Source organism: Hyalella azteca, unplaced genomic scaffold, assembly GCF_000764305.2.
Source record: "Hyalella azteca isolate HAZT.00-mixed unplaced genomic scaffold, Hazt_2.0.2 contig6441, whole genome shotgun sequence".
Lineage (NCBI taxonomy): Eukaryota > Metazoa > Arthropoda > Malacostraca > Amphipoda > Hyalellidae > Hyalella > Hyalella azteca.
Genome location: NW_025936604.1, coordinates 4,084 through 15,961, shown reverse-complemented (window position 1 = coordinate 15,961; position 11,878 = coordinate 4,084). Strand labels below are relative to the sequence as shown.

At 37.3% G+C, this 11,878-nt stretch overlaps 1 protein-coding gene across 1 annotated transcript; it reads left to right on the top strand.

Annotated features, from left to right (window-relative positions):
• Window positions 1-3,307: 3,307 nt before the first annotated feature.
• LOC108681793 (solute carrier family 49 member 4-like) lies at window positions 3,308-11,664 on the top strand (the record flags this gene model as incomplete). Its single annotated transcript, XM_018170868.2, has 9 exons — window positions 3,308-3,390; window positions 3,838-3,933; window positions 4,242-4,351; window positions 5,292-5,420; window positions 5,910-6,039; window positions 6,495-6,603; window positions 6,965-7,151; window positions 7,431-7,613; window positions 8,015-11,664. Coding segments are annotated over 9 exons (1,164 nt in total), but the record flags the coding sequence as incomplete, so codon positions are not given.
• Between the last annotated feature and the right edge of the window lie 214 nt (window positions 11,665-11,878).

The window sequence follows — 11,878 nt, the reverse complement described above, 5'->3', positions numbered from 1 at the left end:
AGTCGCTTTGCTGACTTTATAGTCTGCTGAGAGTTCGACATGAGTGGGCTTGACAAAGCCTACCGAGCCTATAAACTGCCCAGAGGCTGCCTTTCAAGCCCTCAGTGGAAGGCAGTGGGCAGAAGCCTGCCGGAGGTTCATGGGAGAGCTTGTCTGCACCTGAATTACTGAATACATATATGCCAGACTATGGTCGGTGTTTGCGCAAGTAATTGTTTTGCTTTGTTATTCGTCAGCATTCGTTTTCAATTGCTTAAATGTACTATTTAAACACTCGCTAGAGCTTCATATTAGCACTCCTTTCTTTTTAAAACTCTAATATACGAGAATCAAGTAAATGTTCAATTCGAATTTAATGGTGAGTCACTAGTACTATGATGGCGGCGTGTGGCAACTTGTATCTTAGCCAGGTATATCGTGCTAGGCAGGAGACATTATGATGTGGTAGACAGGAAACAAGGCCTCAGAAGGATTACTAGAATTTGACATCTGAACAACACCAGGGGCCAATAATATAAACTAAAAAAAGCGCGGTAACACATCGACGCGACAACACTTCTCGCTTCGCGTCGCCGACATGTGGGACTAAATTTTGTTAGGGAAAGCAAAGAGTTTGGCAAATTTCGATAGTTTGTGTATGCAGAAAAATTTTCTAAATCTAAAGCGGAAAATCAGAAATCGATAACGATTAGATAATTGCATTGAGATATGTTTTAATTTTTGATATTTTTGTAATTTTTAGACGCATTTGGACTACAACAGTTATGAAGTTTTTCATACATCTAAATAGCTATAAAAGAAGCTCTAAAAAGGACTCCTAATTCAATTAACTGTGATTTATATGAGTTTTCTATATTTGGCTTTCAAATAATGTTTCTTACAGCACAGTAGAGTACAGTACAGTACAGTACATAAACTGGCGGAAAAGCGAGTGAAACCCTCAAGAAAATTACACAAATCAGCGAGATTCCTGAAGTTAAATTAAATGAAGTAGAAAGGTTGCTACATTGATATATGTTTTCCCCAGCGCTGTGGGCATTTGCGAATGATGCGAGGTAGAAAGATCACATAAGCATTACTCTGTAAGCTGTTGTTAAATGCAATCATAGTTTTTTTTAGGTTATTTTCCATCATTAATCAAGCGTGGGAGGTTTCAGGCAGATTGATATTCTATCACAAGGCCGGATTCATATCACGTGATAAGGCAATCTACTGATCTTGCGCATTCATGCTCTATCATGCGGCCACACGAATGTGTAGTGAATGAGCGGTCAGTTACATTTTAGCGAAGTTTTACATGTCACATCATATTATCGTTGTCATACGAATGTAGTGAGTGGCTAGTTACATTTTAGCGAAACTAAACGTGTCACATTATATTATCGTTGTCANAGTGCAAATTGATTGTGATACACTTACCAATAATAGTTAGATACGGAGAAAAATCTAATGGCAGGTGTTGAATTAAATTTAATCTTGCACCTAGACATTCAGATTTCAACGAGGTTAGAAAAAACGAAGAGAATTAAAGTATGATTTGTTTATAATAAAATCCGGTAAGCAATGCGATACGATCCGTTTCTGTGCGTCCGATTTTATGTCTAAATGGGGGAATAAAATACGAATGAAGCAAACAAATATTTATTCAAATAACTGGCACGAGGGTATTAAGGCTTGAACCTATTCTAGGTTCTCGTCTTCCATGGTGCACCCGTTCGCACCAGTTCTATTTTAGCTAACGTTATAGTATCAAGTTGTAGTTATCGTTATAAGCAATCGTGATGATGGTTTTGCGGATTAAAGGGTCTTTTAGGATCACTAAGAAGGTAGCACGGACTGCTCGATCATGAGCCCGGAACTATGACAACCAATACGGATCACCTCCACGACCCACGCTAGTAGCAGACACTAGACGTTGGATAACAGGACGGTAGACGTCGGATGACAGGACGACAGACGTCGGATGACAGGACGGCAGACGTCGGATGACAAGACGACAGACGTCGGATCGAAAGCCAACGGACGTCAAGCAAAGTATGATGCCGTCAAATCCGAAACCCGAATATGAACGGTTAAACTTGAATGTGGATAGTTATAAAATACTTCAAAATACGCGAACACATGTGAATGTCATACGTAAATATCATTCGTGAACAGGCTTTTTGCTGTGTGGCTGAAAATGGAGAGAGACCATGTGAATCGTCAAAACTAGGCACATGATCAAACTGTATCGTGCTGCTTCCATTAAATATCTATTAATATGCATTCATTCGCCAAAAATAAAAATTAAGGTTAAATATCGTCCAATATAACTTATACTAAGGTTTCTGAAGCTAAGGAAGCATGCAAAAACGAGGCCGACTAGGCAGACTGCAGCAACACAAATGAAGACGAATGCGCGACCGTCGGAAATCAGCTACGCCGCTGTATGTGGTCACGTCTTACAAACAAGAGTTGCATCGTTTTAGTCAGTTTAATAATAAGAGTTAGCTTTACATATTGCATGTGAACTCTTACAGCGCAAAGTAGGAGCAGAGACTATTGTCGCCAATTTTCTTACTTGCAGATAACCAAACGCTTTTCGGTTAATGAGTGAATCAATGATGACTAAATAGTATTAAAAATTTGTTCATCTCAGCAGAAGTTTAACTCCTCGAAGTCTCGAGTTGCGTCGCTGTCTTCCTCTCGAGTGCAGAAAACATGGAAATATCAGGTAAGCTGATTTTGATTTGATCTGATAGCATTGTCAGAAAATTATTCTAATGTCATTCAACGATGCACTTAGTAATTTTGCACTCGCCATGTAGAAAAAAGGTTAATTCAAAAATTTTGTGTTAGGCATTTGAACTTCCGCGTGAAAATTGAGGAAAATTCTATTTCGCTTCTTTACCCAGAATGTTCAGTAGCCTATAATAAAAAATACGTCTATAGCTTAATCATAACGAGCGAAATCATGCGCTTCATATATACATTCAAAAGCCAATGTACAAGTAAAATAACCAAACAACTTGAGCACTTCAACTCTTGAAAACAACTCTTGAAAGCACTCTTCAACAACTTGAAAAATAATTCTTCATAATATGTTTTGAAGTAGTCACACACCAAGGATGACTGAGATACACATTCAGTCATTGTTTTAGTCGCAATTCACCACACTGACATTTGTTAGCCTAAATTATTAAACAACTCAAAACATTTGTCCCTAGAAACAGGCTACGTGAACAAAGCTGTCGATGTAAGCGATGTCGAATCGAGTTCTGTGGACGGCAGCTCCTCGCAGGTCTCAGTGACCGGCGCCAGTCTTACTAATAAGAACTCCGGTACCCTTGCCAACTGGGGACCCATCACATTTGTGATCTTTGTCATCCCAACCTCGTGGGCTGTCAGCAGGTGCTTCTGAACATAATTATTTTTATATGATGCTCTCAATACATTTATTGTTCCTATTCAATTTTAAACTTTGTAGTCTCCCCATCGGTATTGGAACCAACTAAATTCAAATTATTTTTTTTTTATGTTCATCATGCATCAGAATCTCATGGGTGTCCCGCTAGGGATAGAATTTCTTTTTTATTTAATGCATCACGATTAAAAGTCTAATCCACATTGCACAGCCGGCAGTCGAAGACACACGTTACTATCGCAATTTACACATACTACAGAAATACCACGTTAATTTTCCTGATCATCTTGCAGCAAATTTCTTCTTCTAGATTCTGTTATAATAGTTTGGAGATTTTATTGGTTACATTTAAACGACGAAAGATTGTACTATTGATACATATTAGTTAATGTTAGCATGCTAATACAATTAACTATTTTTCAATGTTCATTCAGATTTGGTTTCCGGTTCGTGACGGTATTTTATTCTGGTTGCGCCGCTTTCTCTCACGTCCTGCGATGCACAACAGTCAACGAGAAACTTTTCACGGTGTCAGTGCATTTCTTACTCTAAATGCAAGCTTACACAAGAATTTAAACTTCATCTCCGATATTTTGAAAGGCGTCTCTCTTGAAATCTGGTATTCATTGTAGCAGGAGTTTTTCAGTCATGGATTTTAAAATCCATAATGCCACAGGATATGATTTTAAAAAAAATCTATAACAACCGCAATGAAATTTGTAATTATTTAAATGTTCCTACTCATGTCAGAACTAAATTTTTGGCATCTGTTCGGAGGCCATTGACAATATTTCTCGCACCGAGAATATTTCATAAAAAATTTATGGTTGAAGTGCAGGTTTGCGCATATATGTGGCATCTTTAATGGTATCTTGGGAACGCTCCTGCTGGCCGGGGCAGCCGTTCCGGCCTTATGGTTCCCTGCCCACCAGCGCGTCACGGCCACAGGTATCTGCTCTAAATAGAAGTGAAAAAAATACTTATAATGATAGGAGTTAGGCGGTAAACTGAACTCAAATTCTGAGAGCTAAAAATTCGATGTAAAGTACATTCAATTGAAAATTTAAAAAGCTAAAATTTTAATTGGATATGATTGATTGGTACCGACATAATTCAATTGGAAAATATTTCAAATCACTCCTTGGATGACTCTTTATCTATAAGGCTGAGAATTTCTACCAGATCCCAATTTACGTGCCCGGCCCTTATAGGGTTGTTGTTGTTGTTGTTGTTGTAATTAAGTGGGTCAGCGACTCCGAAGACGCAAATAGCATATAAAATAGCGGCTCGATGTCCGCATTTTGCGGACATCGAGCTTATGTCGCTCAGCTTATCATAAGATTTGCGGAGCTTATGTCTATCAGACAAAAATAAGACGAGATTGCAATTGAAAATTTGATGCGAAAAAAGAATGAAAATTAAATTGTAATTATATTCCTTATGAACAGTTTACGCTCAAATTTCAATGATGAAGCTGTAGCCCTCTTCCGAGTGCAGTACCTGCCTATGTGTCACTCAGTAAATCCGTCGGCTGGTGAATGCGGCGATGATAATCTAATTCACATTTCAAAAGAGAAAACAGTGACAAATGCTCAAGGACACTGAACAGAGAAGTGTGAATTAAATTTTTGACTAGAAAGCATTTTTTATGCAGATTGTCACAATGAATTTCTTCTCCTCGAATGTCATTTTTTTGGAGGAAAATTAGGACGACAAATTCAATGTATCACTCAAATGATGCAAGTTGTTTCTACTGAGTGAAGATGCAAAGTAGTAAAGTTTCAAATTTTGCTTAAACTTTCAATCGAAATTTGATCGGTCAATCGGATAATCACACTCAATAATTCCTACATTTCGTTTTATAAAACTTTTGTTCTATTTTTGCCAGCATTTTCGCAGGTCTTGAATCAAATGGGGTCAGGAGCCAGCTTCATGGAGCCGCTCATTGTCCAGGCACCTGGGAACGACACCACCGTTGCAGAGATGACTAAAGACCTAAGAACCCTCATGATAGTAGGTGAGGATTTTGAATAGTGTATTTTATCATTGCTGCATTAATCTGCACTTCAATGCACGAAAAGATTTATAATTTACATCACAAAATAAAAAATTGTGATGTAAATTAAGCACTTTAATTCACTAGTCTATGCAATAGTGATCTGCACTTCAATGTGCTAGTCCGAACGCAGGTTCGAATAATCTCTGCTCGATTTAGCTTAAGTGGTCCACGAAAAGTTGATTGGTCCAGCTCGTAGAACACAATGAAATATTTCTGATGATTTGACAGCGATTTGAAAGTTTCTAATGCATGCATGATCGACTTATGTAGGTTTCCGGTATAGATGGCTCTCATCGTGACCAGGAAGTTAGAGTGGGATGTCGATTTGATCGAATAGTTGAACACTATTCTCAACAGTAAAGTTCGAGTGGCTCTATGTTTCAGATATCCATTTATTTATGCCTGAAAACTATTTCAGTTACCAATTAACGGCCAAAATTTGACCAGAGATGATAGTTGCGATGTGCCTCTTCTTGCTGGTACTCATCCACTTCCCATCCGCTCCTCCAACCCCGCCATCCCCTTCTTCTGCTGAGGACAGACTTGGCTTCTCTGAGGGTTTCAAGCAAATTGCCAGGCAAGGAAAATCTACTGAAGATCTGTGCCTAATAACAACATTCACATTGTTCATGTTATCTCATGTGGACAGTCATGTGATAACAGTAGACAACATCAAGTGATAGCAAACAAGCGACACTTTACTGGGTTCTTTGGAATGGCGTACAAAGCGAATGTTTTGCAGAAAATGTCTTACACAATCTGATATATTATATATTGATCCATAAGCGTTAATTTTTCAACGAATTTTCGAGACTTAGTAGAAATAATCAATTCAATAATCAGAAATCATAAAATGTGTGATCTAACATAACTTTGCATTCACCAGGAAAATATCATTTCAAACAAACGCCAAAATTTGTATTTTTACTTTTCTTCTAATTTCATACTTAATTTCGAGTCATTGACCAATCTCTGAGATAGTTCTATAATTTAACAACAGTTTTTATAATGAAAATTAATTATCATTTACAGGAATGCTCGATTCTGGCAGTTGGTCTTCTCGTACGCCATTTTTACCGGCGTCTCCATGGTCTGGCTCGGGGTCATCAACTTTTCTCTGCAGGACTTAGGCTTCGACCAGGTCTAAAGCAGGGCATTTTAGCTAACGCTATTATTTCACAATTTATTGGTTTGATTTTCTATTTTATTATCTCACTTAATCAGATTGATCGACTTACACATTTTTTTTCTCCCTGAAACAAAAGGCAGGAAAACTTCTTATAGCGTAAGTTCGCTTATAATAATTTCGCACTTAGTTTTATCATAAGTAGATAAAAATACTAATTGAATATGAAATTTCCTCACAGGCTGTAATTTGTCGTAAAAAAGTAAAGCTTTCTAAATAATGAAAAGGTAATGATTAAACAATTATCTGAAATAAGACGAGACAACTTCATAGAAAGTGAAGAAATGCCAACTTAATTCCAATATAATAAGCTCAGGACGAGGCTGGCTGGATCGGAGTTTACTGCAGTGTCTGCACCGGGGTAGTTTGCCTTGTGACGTCACGTGTCCTGGATCTTGTATACGGTCACCTCAAACTGGCGCTCATCGGGGTGATGGTGTGCAGCTCTTGTTTCTACATTTGGTTTATGTTGATATCCCTCGACGTCTGGCCTTCTACGAAAGGTATGCTAGCAATAATTTTACATCGGTTACAGTTCCTCTCGGCTTCTTAAGAATCCAATCAACTATTTTCCAAGTCTTATTATTATTGATTGCATCTTTGCGCAAACGCTATTGTTTATCATGTAGCCTACTCGTGCATGTAATGTATTTGTGTAATAATTTGCACGTTTGCTTGATAATACACAGCGAAGAAGTTTATATATGAAGAATATGAGCAGTCATAAAGCTATACATCGTTTACAACATAATTTTGGTTTCACGCCACGAACAACCCCACAGCCCAGGTCTACATCACCGTCCTGGGAGGCCAGTCCTTTAACTTTGCCAGCTCGCCGATTTTTTTCGAGCTGGCAGTCGAATCAGTCTACCCCAGCCCAGAAAACAGCGTTGGCGCAATTTTGACTCTTTCTAACAACTTCGTAGCGGCCCTATTCTTGTTCCTTTTCTACATTCCCTCACTATGTGCGTAATATTTTTTCCTAAATTTCTGAAAATATAATTGCGATATACTTTCTACGAGGATGATCAGGAAGATTTTATAACATTTATGCAATAACGCAGTTGTTCATAAGTTTTCAGTTCTTCTGGGTTCGATTACATCTCACTGGCATTTGACTCAACTTGATGGTCGAAGTGCATTTGACTGGTCGGCTAGTCGACTTGTCTGTTTTTGTTACTTGCATTGGTCAGGGGCATTTTTAAGGAAACCTAATCTGCTTGATCCATGGCATGAATGTCCAACCCAAAATGCTAAAAAAAGCGTATAGATTATTTTGATTATTTGAGTTTTTCTGCATTTAACTGTCTAAACTCTTAATCTCTACTGATTCCTCGTGAGTAACTTACATGTTTAATATTTACAGCTCAAGACGAGAACAACACATGGATGACGTACGTCTTAGTAGCCAGTAACGTCTGCGTCCTCATTCCAGTTCTGCTCTTCAAGGAGGAATACAAAAGATCCAAACTCGACAGAACGTCACTGAACGCAGCGTCCTAGTAATTCGTACATTTCCACACTAATTACTGAAATCTGTTCTTTTTGCGCTGGCAACTTACCATTCAAGGTAATATGACACGCTAAAAAGGAAGTAAAATTTTTCTCTTTTTGAGAAAAAATACGACGGATATCAGTCAAAATACGAGGCTTCTTTATAAAATCTAAATCTAAACACATACTTGGATGATTAGCTTAGTTTTTATTTTTAAAATCTAATAACGTCTCACTGCCACGTTAATCCAAACTTGCTTGACCAAATCCCTTCAAGTTAAATTCTTTTTGAAGAAGCGTGCCCTTCACTTCGGTACATCAATCTACAAGATGCCAAATATTGGATTTTACAGTAACGAAAATTTTTAAGTTCGACAAGTGATCGAAATTTTCAAATTGATTTTCCATTCTGGAAACTAGGTTCAATTTATGGTACACAATGTGAATATGATAACATCTACATGTACAAATATGATAACATAACATCTACATGTACAAATCCTAGAAATTTATTAAATATCGAATATGTAGATGTCGGTTTAAAAGACAGCTGCTACACTAGCGACTGGCGATAATGAATGAGTACAGCTTCCACTCTCTCGCAAAACAATTATCTAATCACATCCCGATTTTCAGTAGCACTTGCACCAAAAATGCAACTAATCTCTCCATTCGAACTAATGTTGGCAAGATAAACTTTAAGATGTAAGAAAAACTCTTGAAATTTCGCTATTAAGAATAATATTTATACTTCTAATTCCTAATGTTTTATGAGAATATTCTCATATTCCCGAATGATGCGCTTCTCTTGTGAATGTTGAAAACGAGAACTGCGCTGACTTCAAAGCATCGAGCAAAAGATGCGTTTCGTGGCCACCCTTCATCACGTCTTGTATATCAAGTGGCCACTAAATCAAGTGATGGCCACTAAATCAAGTGGCCATCTAAATTAATTCAATCTAAATTTATATATTTGGTGTGGCTTCAGTGAGCGGGTAGATTGATTTATTCAAAACGTGAGTTAATACGCGTCGCAGTTATCGGACGAAATAAGCTGTCAAATGAATTGAGATATAATACCAATGTTCGTTAGGTCACAATGAGTGATGGCATGCACACGAAACGCAGGTACAATTCTCCAGTAGGCTACCTGCTTGAAGTTTTTCCTTTAGTTCCTGCAACAAAAATTCAAAATTTTTGGACGACAGATTATTAGCAGTGACTACAGTTTTGAGATCAATTGATAAGTTAACTCAAATAAATTTTAACGGTTACATCGCTTTTCGCAACAAGCAGCAATGCTGCTATCATCTGTTGGTTGATAAACTATCTGTTGATTCAAAAATTTTGTCGTACGCATTTCATCCTGGATTAATAAAATCAAACGTCTGATCGTCATTCGAAGATCACGCCGATACCAGAACAATGTGGTCCTAAAATAATTTTAATTACGTTGAAAGAATAAAAATAGCAACAGAGTCTGTCAATTGTATGGGAATAATTTTTCCCTCAGAATTCTCTGGACTTTTGTTAATTGTTCACCATTTCTTGTTACAACTTAAGCGTTTTCATGACGAGATGCATGATTTTTCCAAAGAACAGAGTTCAAATATTGAGTTCCAACAACTTTCCACATGTAATTTTTTCGACCGGATCTTGCGCTCATAAATTTTAGCCACAGTTTCGCAAGCGAAAGCCTAGATGACTCATTGAGAGATTTTATTCAACAAGAAAGCAACATGTTGAAACCGAATTACACTTCTATTAAAATAGTAACACGACAAAGTGAAGGGAATGTATTCATATGTGAATGTCTTTGTAGCAATCATCCCTCCTTCTTGATTTGATCCACTAAAGAAATAGCTCATTTCTTCCACCTGGTTAGATAAATTTTGCCGATTCAGTTCATCACAGCTCTGTAACCGAAAAAATGAAATTTGCTTATTGGATTTCAACTCGGCATCTCCATAACCTCTGTGTACCTCGACAGCTTCCGATCCGGCATTAGCTACCTGATCTTTACATGTTAGACATACAGAAACTAATAACAGAATACTTACAAGGAGAACAGAAGTTCTAGATCTTGACGTGCGATAGCCGAGCCAATTCTAATAATAGTCATCAGTTCTAGAGCGAAGTCACTTACTAGAATAAATAACGCAATGCGATGTACAAGTAAGCAGCGCTACAGCAGAAATTTCACGACGCATAGGACGCATAGAAATTTCACGACGTCGTGCTCGGCTAAAGGATTGACATGTAACCGTAGGATTTATTTTTTTTGTTGTTGTTCTCATTTGGCCAAGACATAATTCCAAGGTTTTATCATTTTTTATCCGACTGATGCATCACAGGCAAATTTTGTTCCTATATACGTTTATTATTCCACATGCAGTCAGTTATAATATCAAATGTACCCGACAATATCTGTCTCTTCTGGACGTGACAATGAAGTTTGATTTAAAATTTAAATCAATTATCTGGAAAAGTAGCAAGATATAAGTAAGATTATGCTGTAATCGTCAAGTGCCGTCATACATAATTAGACAATGCATGCAGTTAAGCATTAAGGTTTGCTTATATTGAGTGTGATCAACCATTCATTCATATGAGCGCAGAATCCCTGACAAACTCTTATTCAGAAAGGTTAACTCAAATGACAAATCGCTGAAGTAAGCGAAACTATAAAAACCATTTACAATAAAAAAATAATATTTATGGGTTCAACTGTTGATAGCGAATTTTCGTTTCAAATGATTTAAAATATTTCAAACGAATTGTTTATTCTACAAAAGTTAGTATCGTTAATAAATTCAAATTTCTTATAATTTTCTGACTGCATTCTAATTTTAAACTAATTTTAGTAAGTTGTGACACTTGATTCTTTAGTTGACGTATCTGTTCACTGTAGATTGAGCATCTTCATAGTTATGGCCGCGACATTCTTAATTAAGGAATTCAGTTGTGCTCGAATACATTCTTGGCCGTGAATGGTAGCTTTTGATCATAAATTTTCAATAATCCCTAAAGCGAGGATACTTGGTGTGTGCATGTGGCTCGCAAAACCATCAAAAGGTGACTGTTCCCGCCTTCCAGTCGACTTCATAAAGTGATATTCATATGTTAATAAATAAATAACATAAAAATATTGCTGTGGGCTTGCACCAAAGTCAACTAGGCCCAAGCATCAGCGCGATCGTATACTTGTCATGGCCTGTGGTCGCCTTTCGAACCCATTCGTATCTTTTTTTTTCCGTAGAGGAAGTTAAAGTGCACTGTAGTTGAACATTCACTGTTCCAAGCTCCAAGCTTCACGGATCAAGACACGAAGTTCTAGTTCAAGTTCCGAATTCTGAGTTCTGTAATTTCCTCCGTCAAGACATGTTCCTCCATCTATCATGCGGTCTCATGAATGCAGTAAATTAGTGGCCAGTTACATTTTAGCAAAGCTATCGCCAAATAGTGGCCAAATATCTGTCAAACAAATGTAGTGAGTGAGGGGGGGGGCAGTCAAATTTTAGAGACGGGTAATATTTTCCGTTAATTTATCGTTGCGGAGATTGGATTGTGCAATTTTATTGCCATGAACTTTTTTGTAACATTTTGGTTCTGAAGATTATTAAATAGCATCTAAATCACGAGTTTAACAATAAATTATTTAATAACATACGTTAGCTCCAATGATTGCACTGTAAACTTTTCCAGCACAACGTAAAGAAATGAATGCATTTTGTGA